This window comes from Salarias fasciatus, chromosome 2 (assembly GCF_902148845.1).
Source record: "Salarias fasciatus chromosome 2, fSalaFa1.1, whole genome shotgun sequence".
Lineage (NCBI taxonomy): Eukaryota > Metazoa > Chordata > Actinopteri > Blenniiformes > Blenniidae > Salarias > Salarias fasciatus.
The window spans coordinates 32,563,301-32,582,808 of record NC_043746.1 but is presented as its reverse complement, the minus strand read 5'-3'; the positions used below and the strand labels follow the sequence as shown (position 1 = coordinate 32,582,808).

The 19,508-nt window shown below is 47.6% G+C and overlaps 1 protein-coding gene across 1 annotated transcript; it reads right to left on the bottom strand.

Annotated features, from left to right (window-relative positions):
• Positions 1-878: 878 nt before the first annotated feature.
• On the bottom strand, positions 879-10,527 carry LOC115396986 (F-BAR and double SH3 domains protein 1-like). Its single transcript, XM_030103122.1, has 19 exons — positions 10,493-10,527; positions 9,978-10,075; positions 9,796-9,841; positions 9,217-9,290; positions 8,987-9,143; positions 8,207-8,343; positions 7,719-7,782; positions 6,917-7,045; positions 6,185-6,307; positions 5,484-5,579; positions 5,290-5,406; positions 3,420-3,524; positions 2,570-2,725; positions 2,348-2,476; positions 2,073-2,156; positions 1,873-2,011; positions 1,480-1,577; positions 1,086-1,208; positions 879-1,016 (listed from the first exon to the last, which is right to left on the bottom strand). Exons 1-19 carry the CDS (start codon positions 10,511-10,513, stop codon positions 879-881), a joined length of 2,034 nt encoding a protein of 677 aa, XP_029958982.1. The 5' UTR covers positions 10,514-10,527.
• Positions 10,528-19,508: the final 8,981 nt, after the last annotated feature.

The following is a 19,508-nucleotide window of genomic DNA, read 5'->3' as shown; positions in this document are numbered from 1 at the left end:
TTCCTGTAGCACAGAGACGAGGCAGACCGCAGCTTTAAAGCTTTAAAGTTCCACCGTTTTGTGACCTGGTGTCAGTCTCCTCTGGGTCATCTGACCAAACAGTGCCCACTTCTACCTGTAGCAGCACAGGACTCTAATGGAGCAGCTAATCAGCATTATGTGGCCCCTAAACAAGGCCACAATGTCATTTTCAAAGTTTAGAAAGAAGAACACCAGTGAGTTTAGTTCAAACTATTTCCTGAAAAGTAACTGAAACCGTTTTTATAAAGTGAAGCAGTTAAACAGTTCCTAACAGTCCTGTTGCTTTCACTAGGGAGAAGAAAAAACAAGGGAAAATGGTTTTCAGGTTGTTTTAGATCGGAGAAGATGAACTGAGTCTTTTAATTCACAGGCCAGAGGCAGGTAAGGCTGAAGAGAATCTCCCGGGTTTCTAGAGTCCTGCAGTCACTGCACCACCAGGAGGCGGTGTGAGAACGAAGAGCTGCTTCAGGAGGCACATCTTCAGCCAATGAACAAACAGCGGCTGGACATGTCAAACTCTCTCTGGACACTGTAGACCTTTGGTTTGTAGCTGACGAGAGCAGAACAGCTGAATGTGTAGTCTCTTCATTTCAAGGCTTCAGTGCTGGAGGAGGAGGAGGAGGAGGAGGAGGAGGAGGAGGAGGCCGACACTGGAACAGAGCAGAGAGACCACGCTCAGCTGGGCTGACACAAGTGATCAGACCACAGCAGCACAGGCAGCTCCGTGAGTTCCAGCCGTGTTCTGGCTGCCGGCTCGTACCGGTCTGAGTCGACCGCCGGAGGCCTCTGGAGGCGAGTTGGTCGCAGCTTCTGGAGGGTCAGAAGAAACAGACGGAGCAGCTTCAGTCAGAGAGAGGTTAGAGAGAGAGGAGAGAGGCCGAGAGCCCACCTGATGGAGACGCGTCCGGCTCCTCCACACCAGCAGGGGGCGTCGAGGGCCCGGGGAGGAGGGGGGACAACGGGGACAGGGGGGACATGGTGGGAGTCTGGAGCAGCTGCAGAGGACAAGAGGAGTGTCAGGAACAGGAAGCAGGATCAGGAGATACAGAGACAGAGGGAGTTACCTCCTCCTCTTCCTCCTCCTCTTCCTCCTCCTCTCCTCCGCCTTCATGGACCGGCTCCACCACCAGAGACGGGAAGACGCCGACACGTCCGTTCAGCTCGCCCTCCCAGAAGCCATCGTCCACCTGGAGAAACCACAACTCCTGAATTCAGTCACTCAGATGAACCTTCCAGTCAGAAACCAACTCAAGCGGGAATACACCATTCAATTCTCTCCCAAAGCAAGAAGCTGGTGTCAAATTACAGAGCTCGATGGTGACTGCTTCATGTCCAGTCTGAGGGAACATCTGTCCACTGAGGGAACATCTGTCCAGTCTGAGGGAACATCTGTCCAGTATGAGGGAACATCTGTCCACTGAGGGAACATCTGTCCACTCTGAGGGGAAATATTCTGACCTCTCCATGTCGACAGCGGATCAGGTGAATCAGCGCCCCCTCCTGGAAAGACAGCTCCTCTGCACTCTGAGCCTGGTAGGAGTACAGAGCCCTGACTACTGAGACACACACACACACACACACACACACACACATTATTTTATGTTTTTTATAATATTAAATTGGTGTTTTTCAGTCCTAAAATGTGAAATGAGTGCACTTTTTGTGACGTCTGCCTTCTTAAGCCTCATTCATTCACAGCATCTCGATCAGCTTTAAAATATCTCCACAGTGAGAAGAACTCAAATTATCTTCACATTAAGCTGAAACGTTCAGAGTGAGACTCGTCTGGGACTTCTTTCTGTGTCCGTCCTGAAGCTGAGGACGCTGGGTGAAGGTCACGGTGCTGCTGACCTCTGCTGACCCTCCTCTCCCTGGTTCCTGCGGACGGGCCGAAGGAGGCGTCCAGCTGGGCGGCGTCCTCTGCAGGCAGACACAGCAGCTGCACGTAGCGCTCGGGAACGTAGCCCACCTGGCCGCAGGAGTTACACACCTGCAGAGACACACCCGGCCGTCAGGAACAGCACCGTCTCTCTGAGACGTCGCCTCGTTACCTTGAGCCAGTCCTCCACGTCTCCATCCTCGATCACCTGAAGCTCCTCCCCCTCCATGACGGACAGCTCGTCTGATTGGCTGGCCTGCAGCAACAGGAAATGAGGAACATTAAAAGAATTTCAATCCAGAACGTGCAGAACAAGCTGTCAAGCAGCAGGCGAGTGTTGTAATTCCAGTTTTTACCACCAGAGGGAGCAGCAGCTCATTCACAATCCTGCAAACCCTGCTCATTCTCAGAAACATGCATTTGTGGGATGAGCAGCACATCCAGTACCTGGTAGCTGTAGATGACTCTGCAGGCTGCAGGATAAACACACACTCCGGTGACGGACACCGGGTCGGAGAAGATGTCTCCGTTCTCGTCGTCGTAGTCCTCGAAGTCCGTCAGCTCCAGCTCGTCCTCCTGGAAGGTCACGCCCAGACAGTTTTTGCCTTTTTTCCGCTAACTTCAGGGTAAGAGAGTGGAGTGAAATGAGGAGCGGCGGCGTGTGCGTACGGAGAAGTCCTCCGTCGACCTCCTCTGCTCGCTCAGCCTCCGCTCGCGCTCCAGCTCCTCCTCCGCCTGCTGCATGGCGTCCTGCAGCCAGCGCTGGATCCCGGGGACGCTGAGCGACAGCACGGCCAGGCGGGCCTCGGCCTTCACCCTGCTGAGCTGAGCACACACACACACACACACACACTCAGTCTTGTATTTCTATCCTTGTGGGGACCGTCCATTGACTCCCATTCATGTCTAGCCCCTAACCCTGACCCTTACCCTAACCCTAACCCACACCACAACAAAGCCTAACCCGAAAGAAATGTTTTTGCACTTTTACTTTTTTCAGTAACAACAACATGGTCAAGAAAACACTGTTTCTCCTACTTAGGACCGGAAAAAGGTCCCCACAAGGCACGTCGTTTCACGTTTTGCTATCCTTGTGGGAACATTTGGCCCCAACAAGGATAGAAATACGAGAACACACACACACACACACACACACACACACACACACACACAGAACATTTTATTTACCATAAATACTCTGATTTTACGCCTGTGCTCCTTTTATTTCTTTTTAGCAATTCTATAATCACAATTCTAGAATTAAAATTCTCTTTTTTAAAACAAAAAACCTGGAAAACGAAACACTTTGAAACGTTATTCACATACCACATTCATTATTGATAAAAGTCAATAGTCAACACTCAGTCCAGGTTTATTTCTATTAATTCGAGGTGTGAAAGTGTCTTCAAAAGTCTGGGCTTTACATTCATCGAGACTCAGGACTCGAATCAGGACTGGACTGTCTGGATCCGGGACTTGGCCATCGAGACTCGGAGCCTGGAGTTCTGGTTCAGGTTACCTTCGTTTTCCTGACGTTGTCCTGAACCTCGGCGATCTTCTGCTCCACGCTGAGGCCCGTCTCTCCCGACAGCAGCTTCAGACGACTCTCCAACATCTGCAGAGCCTGGTACAAACACACACACACACGCACACAGACACACACACACACACACACACACACACACAGCAGAATACAAACGACAATCATTTCCAACAAAATGAAACAAAATTCGTCATCTCATTCTGAACCTTCCTTTCTCTTTCTTTTAATCAGATTTAATAAAACATTTGGATTTGTCCCATTATCTTGTACTTTGAGCCAAACAATACAGAGTCACCAAGTGAGGGTACGGATGTTGAGCTCATGATGTTTTTGGGCTAGCACATATTTTACTGAAGAAGCTGCATCATTAAATTTAAAAAAAAACTATGTCAAATGACCATAATTAGAATACATCTAGAATGTACATTAAACCCTTTTCAGTCTATTTTAACTCTTGGAATTTCACTGTGTAGCTGAAAATGTGATTATGAAAATGTGAGTATGACAGTAGAATATTTCATGCCTATAAATGACTATTTGTACAGCATAGAGGTGAATCTCCCTCTCCATGAATCCCAACTTCCTCTTTCTTCCCAGTCTGTCTACTGGTTCAGGTCTTAGAAAATGTTTCCAGGTGAAAACTCAAAACTTTCAATGGGTTTGGGTGTCGGTTTCCATTACAATGGTTCTTGGAACTTCTGGAAACAGAACGGACATCATTTTCACAATGACACCGTGTAAAGTTGAAACCATGCATTTTAATTTGAAATGTTTTGGTGTGAACAGGGCTTTTTAATCCTGTTTCCTGGCATGATTGATGGCTTGTATAGCCATGGTGGTTGTTGGTCTGTGTCGCCATGGCAGTCGTTGGTCTGTGCTGCCATGGTGGTCATTTGTCATGTATGTGTAGCCATGGCGGTCGTTGCTATGTGTCACCATGGTGGTCGTTGGTCTGTGCTGCCATGGTGGTCGTTGATCTGTGTAGCCATGGCGGTTGTTGGTCTGTGTAGCCATGGCAGTCGTGGTATGTGTAGCCATAGCGGTTACTGATCTGTGTAGTCATGGCGGTCGCTGGTCTGTGTCGCCATGGTGGTCGTTGGTGTGTGTAGTCATGGCGGTCGTTGGTCTATGTCGCCATGGCGGTCGTTGGTCTGTGTAGCCATGGTGGTTGTTGGTCTGTGTAGTCATAGCAGTCGTTGGTCTATGTCGCCATGGCGGTCGTTGGTCTGTGTAGTCATAGCAGTCGTTGGTTTGTGTAGCCATGGCGGTCGTTGGTCTGTGTTGCCATGGTGGTCATTGTTCTGTGCAGTCATGGAGGTCTTTGGCCTGGGTAGCCATGGCGGTCATTGGTCTGTGTCGCCATGGCGGTCGTTGGTCTGTGTATTCATGGCGGTCGTTGGCCTGTGTAGCCATGGTGGTCATTGTTCTGTGTAGTCATGGCGGTCACTGGTCTGCGTCGCCATGGCAGTTGTTGGTCTGTGTCGCCGTAGCGGTCGTTGGTCTGTGTAGTCATGACGGTTATTGGTCTGTGTAGCCATGGTGGTCATTGATCTGTGTAGTCATGGCGGTCCTTGGCCTGTGTCGCCATGGCGGTCGTTGGTCTGTGTAGCCATGGCGATCGTTGGTCTGTGTCGCCATGGCGGTCGTTGGTCTGTGTAGTCATGGCGGTCTTTGGCCTGTGTCGCCATGGCGGTCGTTGGTCTGTGTCGCTATGGCGGTCGTTGGTCTGTGTCGCCATGGCGGTCGTTGGTCTGTGTAGTCATGGCGGTTATTGGTCTGTGTCAATGTGGCAGTCGTTGGTCTGTGTCGCTGTGGCAGTCGTTTCCTTCGCCTCCTCATCCCTCACCCTCTCTCCATGCGTCACTATCTTGTAGTCCTTGGCAGCCTTGGCAGCCCACTTCTTGGCCTCTCTCATGAGACAGCCCTCCCCTTCTGCAGCGGGAACATCCTGCAGAGCACAGACCTGTGCCCGGGACAGGGAGCTTGAATCAGCGGTGAAGCTCTGGAGACGGGAAGCACGAGGCCTCGTCTCTCACACACCTTGTCATGAGGAGCAGGCTGGAAGCTGAAGTCAGGAGTTCTGCTGAAGGAGACGGATTCTTGCAGGAACTGCTGGACGTTTCTCTCTCTGGTCACCTGCCAACATGCAAAACTGTACCATGAGTCCCTGGAGGAAGCGCCAGAATCTCTGCAGAGATTCCCACTGAGGCTTGAAATACCTTTCACCAGAGAAGAAGAGACAGTGTCAGTCCTTCTCTCACACTCTGGATCATCAAGAAGAGCTCAAACATTTTAAATCACTGACAGTCTGCAGGAAGCTGGAGACGCTCTGCTCAGATCGCAGCTCCCTGCCACTTCACACATTCCTGCTGAAGAGCTACAAACCGTTCTCAGTACGAGTGCCTCTGTCTGGTCTCATCTCTGTCTCCATCTGGCCTTTTCTTCCTCTTTTCATCGTTGTTCAGGAGGGAAGGTGAGGAATGTCCCATGTCCAGTTTAGGAGACGAGTGACAGAACAAACTGATGCTCATTTCAAAGACTGAACCAAAACCAGGAATTGATCCACATTTGTGTGCTGACACCTGGAACACATCTGGACCTGTGCTGAGGTAAGTTCGGTCAGGTATGGCAGCTCTTTTTTCTTTAGACATGTTAACCTGATATAACCTGATTCAGACGAGTTCGTTCTGATCCCACCGTTCCCGCTCCATGTGTGATCTGTGTTGGATGAGCGTACAGACCTTGTTCACACACTCCCAGATGCGGCCGTACTGTGTGTGTGTGCTCAGGCAGGTTTCCATCTCGGTGCCACACAGCAGGGTGAAGTGGCGCCTCAGGTCATCGTAAACGTTGCCGTCCATCAGCTGTGGAGCCACGACCCAGACGATCATGCAGTTTTTAATCGATGTATTGCCTTTTATTACTTCGGCTGACTTTTGCTGTTTTAACACTTTTGATTCTTTTTTTAGTGACTTTAAGACCGATGTTAAGTTTGTTCATGACGACTGCAATGAAAACTATTCTGCAACAAACCTTTTTCATATATAAAAAATAATTTAAATATATTTTATATTTCATCACAGCCTTCATCTTCATGTCTGCCTTTTCATTTAGTTTTTTTTTAACCTTTGTTGTGAAAAAGTTTCTTTGATGAATATTTTTCACAAAATTCTGAAAGAGACTTTGTCCATTTCACAGCTGCTTTTTCTTTGCAAGTCATTTTCAACTATTTCACCTGTTGTTGTTTTTTTTGTATGTTTTCATCCTTTCCAGAAACAAGATATTAATCTTTTTGAAAATGAGTCTGATGTAAAAATAAACTAGATATGATTTAAAAAGATTAAAGATTTAAAGCCTCAGAAGGTTGATAAAGATGACTTTAACTCTTTCTGAATGATGCATGTTTTTGTCCAGGATCAGACTGTGTGTGTGTGCGTGTGTGTGTGTGTGTGTGTGTGTGTGTGTGTGTGTACCTCCATGACTTGCGGTAAGTCGTTGTCGTAATAGTGTTGCTGATGTGCGTTGACGGCCGCCAACGTCAGCAGATATTCGTTGCGAACTTCAGTCAGACGGTCGTCACACTCCTTCAGCCGGGCGCTGAGCTGAACACACACACACACACACACACACACACACACACACACACACACACACACACACACACACACACACACACACACTAAATGTACAGCTCGTTGGTCCATCATTAAGTGGGACACAGAGAGACAGCAGCTCTGCAGCTCTTCTTCCAGACAGAAGTCCAGGGAATTAGTTTCGAAATCAGCAGTGGAAGAATGAACGGTACATAAAGTTTACAGAGCAGAGCTAATCCCGTAGCTATTATAAAAAGAACAAAGTAAACTATACACAAACAGGATGGGTGTTTGTGTTTCTATAGATCCTTTTATCACTGAAGGTTCCATTCATTCCACTTTGAAACTGTGCTGCTTGGTAGAAACATGGAACGGTGAAAGGAGCAACAGATTTCAGGCAATAATTGTTTGGTATTAATTCTTTTGTTGTCAAACTAGAGGCGTAACATTGCTGATTAATCCTGAGCTAATTCTTCCACACACAATAGTTATTCCACTCAATGCTGGAGTGTCTTGTCTACTGTGATACTCTGTGAAAGAAATACTTGAACAACTTTTTTGTTTGGGAAGCAAACGAAGAGTCAGTGAAAGAAGTTCATTGTCACATGAAAATGCCACAGAAGTCCCTTTGAGTTGTTAGAATATCAAACTCCAAACAACAGCAAATAAAAACCTTTTGTACCTTCGCAGTCATCTTATGCAGTCCAGTTTTGAAGTGGAAAATTCCATGTTCGCTCTTTCTGGCTCTGCAGAGAGAAAATATTGTGTGTAGATTATAAAATACTTTCTCCAAACACATACTCTGGATAAACTTGGTTATTGTCTGTCACATAGCAAGAAGAGAATCGACACAGCAGCCAAAAGAAAACAAGAAACCAGACGAGAACGACAACAGCAACACTACGTGGTAGCAGTTTAAAAATGCTTTGAAAGTTTAAAACTGACCAAAATCACACTTTGGTACAGAATCTGTTAGCAAAAGTAACTGAGGGGGGCGGAGCTTAGCCAGAGGTCATTGAAAAGACCTGAAAGTCAAGAAAGATGACTTTTCATGTTGAAGTGGCTCCATTTCACTTTGGTGTCATTCAGGATGAGACCACTGGATATCTTTATGGCGGTGCTGCGGACTTCCTGTCTCCACGTTCCCACGCTTCCCCTCCTCACGCCCACCTGCTCTGGGCATCAGCGGCTTTCTCTCTGGCCACGGCGGCGATGTGGTTCAGCTGGAGGTAACTCTTCTTCACCCGCTGCAGCTCCCGGAGAGAGTCCAGCAGCTCCGCCTGCAGCCTCTGCAGCTGCTCCAGACCCTGACACACACACACACACACACACACACTCTCCCAGTGGAATGTTCTCCATGTATGCAGATGACTGTCTAGTCTTGAAGTTTCCCCTCTGGAGGAAATCCCTTCTTCACTATGAACTAAACTGCTCACAGTGGTGAAACATCAGCTGCAGGGTTTGAACCTGCACACCAGCTCTGTCACCTCATTTTTACTGCTGTCTGGAAGCCGTTTTGGACCTTGTCTTAAGCAGTTTGTAGACCTCACACATCCCAGTTCCGTCAAACGGTACATTCTAAAAGTGTTAACAATCAACTGGGACTCCAGAGCAAATCAGCCAACACTAATATTGAACCTGTGACCTCCAGTTCCAGACTCAGGTTGGGAGGGACTTTGGACCTGTATTTTTGAGTAAAAGCACAAAGTTTTCAGGCATTCTGGGTATTTGTTATTGGGCGTATAAACTTTTGAACTTTTTGAAAATGCTCTAAATCCATGGAAAATGACATGTTTCTGAAATGCTTCCACTGCTACAGCGCACCAGGGCGGGAGGAACCAGGGGGCGCTGTGGTGACCCTAAACCCTGACCCCACTGGTGACCCTAAACCCTAACCCTGAACCCTGACCCCTCACCGACCTGCCGCCGTGCTGCGTGACACACACTCACTCTCTTGGCCCGGACGTCTTTTGCGTTGCGGAGGCTTATGGAAGCCTGTCCGATCAGCCGGCGGTACTCCTCGGCGGCGGCGAGCCGGGACGCAGCCGTCTGGGCTGTGGCGTCCACCAGAGACCTCCACACGGCGAACACGCTCACACACCAGCACCTGCGGAGCGGCGGCGGAGCGGGCGTCAGGCTCCCGTACGGCCACCGCCTCGTGATGAGGACAGTGTGGTTACCCAGCGGACACGGCGTCGGAGCTCCCCCGCTGCCAGTCCCTCTTCTGGTACTGCGTGGCTAACCTCTGGAGAGCCTGCTCCGCATGCACAAAGAAAACAGCAGACGCTCCAGCTGAACTGAGGCTGTCATGAAGCTGTGAAGCTGAAGCAAATGTGGTCAAAATGAAGCCTTGGTTTGGTTTTAACATTCTGGCCCACCGGTTGGACTGGGCTGGAAAAATATCTTGGTTTTCAGAGCTTAAAAAAAAAATACTTTCACAGTGTTTTCAAATTGGTTGTCTTCTTTTTTTATTCATTTCCTGAAAAGTGGGGTTTTTTTGCACCCCCCCCCCCACACACACACACACTCTCTTTCTCTCAGATGCTCACATACGTGACACATTGTCCACCGTGCTGTAAAACCACACAGAGCTCCAGCTTTATGCAGCCAGAGAGAAAGAGGAGGGTGAAGTGTGACATGGAGGAGGAATCACACCGCTGCAGGATAAACAGCCTCAGATCAATAGATCTGACGGATTAGGAGTGTTTCCAGTCACGCTGGAAGCTTCCAGTAACAACAGGAATAGGTGTGTGACCCACCTGAGCATACTCCTTCTCTATGGCTGCTCGCTGCTTACTGAAGGACCTGCCAGACAAAACACAGCATGACACACACACACACACACACACACACACACACACACACACACACACACCACACACACACACACACACCACACACACACACACACACACACACACACATACGGCCAGTTTCATACCTGATCTCCTCCAGCAGCTCAGAGTCTTGATGCTGTTTGTTCTGCAGTTTACTGATCTGCTCTGAAAACACCTGCTTCACCTGCTGGCTCTCCTTCACCTGCACACACAATGCATGAATGGCATTTAAATGATTAAACTGTAGAAATTGACTTACATTTAATACACATCAGTGCAAAAAAGAAACTTTTCCAAAAGCCTTTATCAATCTGTGAACTCGTAGTAAATTGTTGAAATTATAAACACTGGTGAAAGGGTTAATTTAAAGTCTTCCTGGGATTCTTACATCCCTGCAATTTTGAATTACCTTCAGATGACAGAAATAACTTACTTTGAAATTCATATACTTTCATTTTATTCAGTTTTGGTTTTGTTGTTTGCTTCCAATCATAGACTGAAAAGAAACAATTCTCCTGTATGATGGAGGATTTAAAATGTATCTTCTAGAGACGAACCTGCAGGACACCTGACAGGGAGACAGAGGAAGAGACTGGTGAAATAAAAACATCATGTTTACCTTTCTGGGAGGAGGCTGCATGTCTGCAGGATCACACACTCTTCTGGCTCTCCACTGGGATTATTCAGATGTGGACACTGATTTCTGCCTCTTGTTCTCTCTCTCTCTCTCTCTCTCTCTCTCTCTCTCTCTCTCTCTCTCTCTCTCTCTCTCTCTCTCTCTCTCTCTCTCTCTCTCTCTCTCTCTCTCTCTCTCTCTCTCTCTCTCTCTCTCTCTCTCTGCCACTCGCCACTGTCCGGCAGAGGGCCAGCCCTTTTGCCAGGCTGTCCTGCGCCCCCTTGAGGGCGTGTGGAAGCACAACAGTCACGACTGACGGTAGATTTTTCATAATTCTTCAGTTCCGGTGCATTTATAACCAGATCACGATGGACGACCTGAAACCCGCCCAAGCTGCGGTCAGGAAACGGCGCTGGTTGGTTTGATTTCATGTCATTCGTTCTTGTAAATCAGTGAATCAGGTGGAATATTTACGAAGCCCCGCCTCCTCAGGGCTCCAAGTGTTTATCTGCTCTTTCATTGCACATCATTTCTATAACATGAAGCACAGACACGATTATTATTATTATTATTATTACTATTATTATTATGATGATGTTAACATTTAATTTTAGAGTTTTTTCTCTCTTTTTTTTTCTATTTAAGAATCGCGGCGGGGGGACGGGCGGAGCGTGGGACACGAGTGAACCACTATCACTCAAACATCAGCTGGAGTCCCTTTTCAGGGTGAACCACCAGGTCCAGGGTGTGTTAGAACCAGGTCCAGGGTGTGTTAGAACCAGGTCCAGGGTGGTTAGAACCAGGTCCAGGGTGTGTTAGAACCAGGTCCAGGGTGTATTAGAACCAGGTCCAGGGTGGTTAGAACCAGGTCCAGGGTGTGTTAGAACCAGGTCCAGGGTGTGTTAGAACCAGGTCCAGGGTGGTTAGAACCAGGTCCAGGGTGGTTAGAACCAGGTCCAGGGTGGTTAGAACCAGGTCCAGGGTGTGTTAGAACCAGGTCCAGGGTGTGTTAGAACCAGGTCCAGGGTGTATTAGAACCAGGTCCAGGGTGTATTAGAACCAGGTCCAGGGTGGTTAGAACCAGGTCCAGGGTGTATTAGAACCAGGTCCAGGGTGTGTTAGAACCAGGTCCAGGGTGTATTAGAACCAGGTCCAGGGTGGTTAGAACCAGGTCCAGGGTGGTTAGAACCAGGTCCAGGGTGTGTTAGAACCAGGTCCAGGGTGGTTAGAACCAGGTCCAGGGTGTGTTAGAACCAGGTCCAGGGTGGTTAGAACCAGGTCCAGGGTGTGTTAGAACCAGGTCCAGGGTGTGTTAGAACCAGGTCCAGGGTGGTTAGAACCAGGTCCAGGGTGGTTAGAACCAGGTCCAGGGTGGTTAGAACCAGGTCCAGGGTGTGTTAGAACCAGGTCCAGGGTGTATTAGAACCAGGTCCAGGGTGTATTAGAACCAGGTCCAGGGTGGTTAGAACCAGGTCCAGGGTGTATTAGAACCAGGTCCAGGGTGTGTTAGAACCAGGTCCAGGGTGTATTAGAACCAGGTCCAGGGTGGTTAGAACCAGGTCCAGGGTGGTTAGAACCAGGTCCAGGGTGGTTAGAACCAGGTCCAGGGTGGTTAGAACCAGGTCCAGGGTGTGTTAGAACCAGGTCCAGGGTGTATTAGAACCAGGTCCAGGGTGTGTCCTCTGTTGTGTGTCATGTTGGTTAAAATCTAAACAGTTAAAAAGGCTTGATAATTCTCTGGACTTTGGGCCTGAGATGTTATCAACATGCAGGTTAAAATATCCAGTTATTCAAATTCTGTCATACTTAGAGTGATTTTCTGATAAAAGTTCTGAAAATTCACTGATAAAAGACCAGAGTAATGGGGGGTCTGGACCCTGTTCGAGGATCGGGGGACTGCTAAGCACAAAAGCTTGGTGCTCAAATGAAGTAACACTGTTAAAAATGCTTTCGTCAAGTTCAATAAATTCCTTGTAATGGAAGCAGTCCCTCCACCCCTCTTACCCTGTCTGGATGAAAATAAAAAGTCAAAACTTGGTGGGGAAGCCTCAGTGTGGAGAACAGGTGCATCAGTGCCGCCATGTCTCAGTTAAAAGCAGACTGAATTATTATCAGTAATGAAATCATTTAGAATAAAAGATTAGTTTAAGGGTGATTTCACATCTAATAGTCTGTTAGAGTGGTTCGGTTCGGACACAAATGTTGCAGCTGTCAACTAGTTCGGTTTGCATTCACACCACTTGATTTTGCAGACGAACTATCCACTACGACCCTCCAGCCCCTTAGTGGTGCTGTTCACACAATAGTGTGTTTTGGGTGATGGAAGTGAACCCTGATTGGCCAGCATGTGTTCCTCCGCCGACCAAAAAGCCTTCTCCGCAACAGAGCAGACAGGACCGAGGCCGGTCAACGTTCACACCAGCAGCGAACCGCACCGAGACCACCCCGAGACCGCACCGAGACCGCACCGAGACCGCCTTCTCGAGGAGGTCTCATTACGGTTCTTTGTTCCAGACCAAAACTAACTGGTCCGGTTTCACACCAGCGCAAACGAACCGAACCTGCAGGAGTTGCAGACTCCAGTCCGCTTCAAGCGGACCAAATGCTGTAGGTGTGAAAGCTCCCTAAAAGAGAGTAGGCGTTCATCAGGTCCATGCTCGGAGTAGAAAACGGGCTGGATGAGGCTCTGTGAGGAGCTCTCAGTCCTGGGGCTGTGGTGTTTGAAGGGGATGATGATGATGATGTAGACGCGCCCAGCACCCTGGAAGAGAGTTGGGAGTGGTCCGCTGATGAAGACAGTCTTCCTGCAACCTTCCAGCAAACCGAAAAGGTCCTTCAAATCTTTTTTCATGAGCTGGGAGTGTCGGCGAGTCGTGTCATTGAACCCGACATGAACAATGTGAACAGGTGAACAGAGGAGGGGACCGACTGGAGGAGCTCCGGGAGTTTAGGTCCCATACTTTTTAATCTCTACATGCTTCCATTTGGGGACGTCATCAGGAGACATGGCATCAGTTTCCATATCTACGCTGACGACACTCAGCTGTACGTCGCCGTGTCTCCTGATGACTCAGGGCCAATAGAAACCCTTTTTAACTGTATTTCAGACATCAAGTCATGGATGGCAGTGAATTTCCTACAGCTCAACCAGGACAAGACTGAGGTTTTAGTTATCGGTCCCGAAGGTCGGAGAGAGAAAATTTTAGCTAAATTATCAGATTTTAAACCAGAACAATCAGTTAAGAACCTGGGTGTGATTTTTTGACTCTGAGCTAAGTTTTATTCCACACATAAAAAACATAACTAAGATTGGATTTTATCATCTTAAGAACATATCTAGAGTCCGCCCGTTTCTCTCTCAGGCCAGTACAGAGGTGCTAATGCAGCTTTTATCTCCTGTAGATTAGATTACTGTAATGCCTTGCTCTCTGGTCTGAAACAAAAAGAACATTTCAAACCTACAGTTATTACAAAACGCAGCCGCTCGCGTGCTGACGGGGACCAGGGGGCGGAGCCACATTACAGCGGTTTTACAGTCGCTGCATTGACTCCCTGTCCGCTTCAGGGTCAATTTTAAGGTTCTCTTATTGGTTTTTAAATGTCTTAATGGCCTTGCGCCTTCTTATCTAGCTGATCTGTTTTTACTGTATCGACCCTCGCGGCCCTGAGGTCCTCTGGCAGCGGCCTATTGTGTGTTCCTAAAGCTAGAACCAAGACTCATGGCGAGGCGGCTTTCAGCCACTACGGCCCCGCCTGTGGAACAGCCTGCCAGAGAACCTCAGGACCGCAGAGACTGTTGATAGTTTTAAAGGGAGGTTGAAAACACACCTTTTTAATCTGGCTTTTAATTGACCTTTTATAGTTCTTATCTCCATCATTTTTATTTTTGGTCATTTTAATTTTTAATATACTTATCCTATTTATTCATTCTATTTTTACTATGTACTTTTAATTTATTTTATTTTCTATTTTATAATCTTATCTTACTTTTTTTTTTTTTTTTATTAACTTCGTATCATGTCTTTTTAAGTTTTTAGCTGTTTAACTCCAGTGTTTCCTCAGGGGGGTCCTTCACGCCGGGAGTTGGTCCCGGTCCTCTGCTGGGGTCGCTGCGCTCGAGTCCTCTGGTCCCGGCTGGCCTGGGGGGCTCCACACCTTGGTGTGCGGGATCCCGTTGGTCTGACGGGGTCGGGGGTGGAGCGCTGGTGCCCCAGTACTAATGACCTTCGCCTTCTCCTGGTGTGAACGGCCCCACTGGTAGTGTTTTCCCATGATGCTTAGTGCCATGCCATGTCTCCTCTGCCTTGCTATGGGCAAAAATTGTGTGTGTGTGTGTGTGTGTGTGTGTGCGTGTGCGTGTGCGTGTGTGTGTGGTGTACACTTATTGATGGTGCGGCTTTTATTCTTTTGTTTTTTATGACTGTTTTTTTTTTACTGTTCAGCACTTTGCGTTGTTTTTATTATCATGAAAAGTGCTATACAAATAAAGTTTGATTGATTGATTGATTGATTGATTTATCCAGGATGGTGGGGACGGTGGCGCCACTGTGTTATGGCGTTAAAGAAGAGAATCTTCTGCATGATGCTCTCCCCAGTGACGAGTGAAGACGGGCTGAAGAGAGGACGAGGTGCAGGCGGATCGGGAGCACTGATGTCCGGAGGGCGCTGGAATAGCGATCCTCAGACCGACCCGGGCAATAGAGGGTCGTTGATGGAACCATCCTGCAGTGGAGCCGCGGCGGCGCGATGAGGTCCGGATCCAGTGGGATGAGGGACCGTCTCAGTGTCCAGCAGCTAAGAGGAGCCACAGAGTCCGTGGCTGCAGGGTCGTAGAGGCGGGTCCTGTTCTTAACCTGTTTATCTTTTATCAGTTCATGTAGACTACATACTCTATGGTTCCAGGAAATGCATTCAACTGTCTGTCGTTATTTTTTTGGTTTATTGTTGGACTGTGGCAGACTGGCTGGTACAGTGTCCCAGATCAATCCACAACATGTGGTAAGAGTTGAAATGTGAGAGATCACTGCTGTCATCCTGAAGTCATAGCAGGTGTCGGAAAACGAACAGGAAAACCCAGAGATCTTCATATCAGTGCTCGATTTTTATCCCAAAGAAGCAACAACAAAATCTGATATTTGTCATATTGAAGTTGGGAGTCGATTTGTCATGAAGCATGTTACGAGTGTGAAGATTCCAGTTTGACTGCATTCGAATCGACTTTTATCCGTCAGAATCTGAAAGTTTCCCATTTCCCAGTCTCTCCTGAATAAGTCACTTCATCAGTCACAGGAAGAAACCCTGGAAATGGAAAACTTGTCCTTTACTAAGAATATGGGACATTTGAAACGTAAATCCTGGGCTCTGTGGACGTCACCAGTCAAAGCTTCTTATCAGCAGCACCAGTTTAATTCTGGGAGCCACAAACGTGTCATTAGGAACAAAAAATAAAGCAAATAAATGGTGTAAAAGTTTACATTTAGTTGAATAACTCTTTCCAAAGCCTGAAGGAGCCAAGCATTGGTGCCTCCTTCCACTAACCACAGGTAAAATGAGTTGAAATTCCTCTTTAGTAAGCCAGACTTCACTGAATGAAGCTAGCAGATGCTAATGCTAGGTGGACTTTATGACTCTCTAATCTGATACCTGCTAATCGCCATCAAATTACAAATAAATTGGAAAGAGGAGTTCATTCATGTAAATAATTCCCTCAAATGTAGTCTTTACATCTTACAGTTCCATCCTGTGGGCCATTTTTGGCCCCCGGGCCACATGTTTGACACCCCTGGTTAATTTTAGGTGAATAAAAATAAGCGGAGCCTGAGTGACTGAGAGCATGACTTTATCAGGAACACAGAATCACTTTACACACACCTTTGAAAGCATTTCAGTTGGTAATAAATAAATAAATAGGACATCTTAAATTAAAACACATCATGCTCAGGTTCAATTCCATTTAAGACATTGGTTCAAAACCTGAGGTCCAGGATCCCGTCTGGGGCCGCCTGGCATCACTGAGAGGGTTTCTTTAAAGTAACCAGACTCTTAATTAAATATAATACTGATTTTCATCACACTGATCACATCCTGCTGGGCTGTTTTCAGGACTTCTTTCAATCAAAAGTGTGTGTGTCTCCTCTGAGGCCCGCCGCAGCCGCTAAGCTCATCTCTGGGCGACGTTCCGGGCCACGTGATACTCCTCCATCAGGGTCTTCATCGTCGTCTGGAAGCCTTTAGGAGAAATGTTGGAGACGTCCACGGGCACTTCCAGAGCACAGAAATCACCTTTTCCCTGAAAGCAGAAAGAAGAAGGAACATAACATCAATGTGGAGAGTTTTGGAGCAGGTCTGGGGGATCCCCGTGGACCAGGACTCCCTGAGCTGCAGCGTTTCAGGAGGAGCTGCGTTCTCACCTTGCAGTCCGCCGGACTGGACAGACGCCACAGCTTGTTGGTCAGCTTGGTGGCGGTCTCGTTACACGACACACTCAGAGACTGCAGATCCCTGAGTCCTGACAGCAGGAAGTCCCGGACCGCGCAGTCCTGCACACACACAAACACACACACACTTCAGGGACTGGACTATTCCATTCTATTGTGCTCTAATGTTCTAACCCTAATTCTGAGATTGATGACAATTTTAAAAATATTAACCATTGACAGTCCTCCATTAATTAATCACAGTTAATCATCGATTAAAGCCGACAGCACTGCTGTGAACTCTTTTTTATCGGTTTTCCTTGTTTTTCCCACGACAGCCGTTTTATCCGGTTTATTTTCACACCTCAAATGTTTCCAGCAGTTTCAGAAACGCTTCACTCTGTTTAGTCACTGCAGTTTCAGCTTCGTGACTGTTTCACGTCTTTCTCACTTTTGTAGTTTTCAGAGTCGTTCCAGACATCTTCATGCTTTGTGCCATTTGCAGTTTAAGAACTTTTGACATTTTAGACTCATTTTGCTGTTTCACATCATTTAAATGTTTTTTTTTTTCAGTTATTCAAGCAGTTTGAGCAATTTAAACAGTCTGATTTTTGCCGGGTGTTTTAGGAGTTGTAGACATTTAAATGGTTTCACTGTTTTTTCAAGCAGTTTTAACATTTTCAACCACTTCAACTGTTTTGTTCATCTGAACTGTAAAACCAATGTATCCATGTCTGCCTCCATTTAGCAGTTGTAAACCTTTTTTTTTAAACATGTTCTAGCAGTTTTTGGTTTTTTAATTGTTTTTGCTCATTTAGCAATAGTTCATTTGTTCCATCCGTTTAATTTGTTTCAAGCATTTTCACACTTTTATCCATTTTAGCAATTTTTTTTTCTTAAATTACAGATTTTTAAAACATCATTTAATTATTTCATTTGTCTTTCTGTGAGTTTTTATCCTCCGACGCAGCGACCCACAGCGCCACCCAGAGCCTTCTGGGATTGAGTTCAAACCGATCATGTGTAACGACGAGGTGAATGTTGGGAAAAGAGACGAGTTTTCGAGTTTCTCACCTGAGACATGTTGAAGTTGAAGTTGACGCACCGACAGGCTGGACTCTGAGGAGACAACAGAGGAGGTTTACAACAAGCTCCTAACCAGCCACGAGGAGCTCTGAGGAGTCACGATGAGGTTTAAAAAAAACAAAGAAAATCGATCAGATGTGAGTTCACAGGTCTGTAAATGAAAAGAAAGGCAGAGACGGGTGGAGATAAGAGCGATGCAGAGAGGAAGTGGTGAGGGCTGCAGCTCATTCACTCTCTCACACTGATCATCTGCCACGCCTGTCTTCAGCCCAGCATCGAAAGGCTTCACCAAACGTCGCCAATATTCGCTTTTCACTGCCTTTTTTTGCCATTTTTCTACTGCAAAAGCTCCCTAAGCGCTGGAGAGAAGGTGGTGGAAGGAGGAGGAACGGCGCAGCAGAACGCTAGACTCACCGGGACGCTGGGCGAGCTGCAGTTCATCGGACAGTTCTGTCAAACAGGAATCACAGGAGGCGGGTAAACAGGAGCTCAGTGTAACGGTAACAGTTTGGGTTCTTTTCACTGTGTTCTAAAAAGTGATGTCTAAAATAAAGGAGTTACTCTGCTTAAAGAAATGTCATCGGACTTTTTGGAAAGGCGATATATTCACCTGGTTTTGGACTTTCTAGACTTTTTTCCAAAGTAACCAATGTGTGGAAAACTAGCCAAAATTACATTGAACTTCTTTAAGAGGCTTAAAAAATACAACTGCATGACAGTAACAACACCTCTGAGACGCGGCCGATGGCTTCACCTGACTTCATACCGGCTTGTTCACCTGACCGCTCTACGTTTCAGCCGCCACTCTGAAGCGCTGGCGTCTGGTTTTGGTGCTACGCTAGAGGAAGCCCACTAGGTGGCGTCTGGTTTTGGTGCTACGCTAGAGGAAGCCCACTAGGTGGCGTCTGGTTTTGGTGCTACGCTAGAGGAAGCCCACTAGGTGGCGTCTGGTTTTGGTGCTACGCTAGAGGAAGCCCACTAGGTGGCGTCTGGTTTTGGTGCTACGCTAGAGGAAGCCCACTAGGTGGCGTCTGGTTTTGGTGCTATGCAATGGTGCTATGGAAGCCCTCTGGGGGGAGTGTGCTGAAAGCAGCTGCTGGGATGCGGCTCCTGGCTCCGGTCTTACCTTCACATTCTCTGCCAGGTGCTTCAGGTCGGTGTTCAGGTCCGGCATGCTGGGGATGCAGTCTCGAAGTGAAGGCAGAACCGCAGAGTGCGAGCGCTGGACGCAGCAGAGGACAGGCAGGAGGAGCAGGAGGAGCAGGGGGCGGCAGGAGGAGGTGGAGGAGCTGGAGGAGCTGGAGAAGGACCCGGGCATGGCTGGCTCTCTGCTTGTGGCTCGGGGACGGTTCAGTCTGCTCGCCGAGGCTGTGATGGAGCTCTGGCAGCAGGTACGCTGCTTTTAAGAGCAACCGGTGGTATTTCCCAAGATTTGGGGAATCCCTGCTCTTCTCCTCCAGAGTGTGATGCTTTCCACTGTCACAGAGTCCCACACACCGCCACTTACTCAGCAGGAC

Bases quoted from the DNA above. Each gene is read 5' to 3' on its own strand.
- LOC115396986 (XM_030103122.1), bottom strand. From the start codon at position 10,513: ATGCAGCCTCCTCCCAGAAAG. The intron at 9,144-9,216 runs GTAACCACACTG...GCCGCTCCGCAG, and splicing joins TCCGACGCCGTGTCCGCTGG to GTGCTGGTGTGTGAGCGTGT. The intron at 6,308-6,916 runs GTACACACACAC...GTGGCTCCACAG, and splicing joins ACTTACCGCAAGTCATGGAG to CTGATGGACGGCAACGTTTA.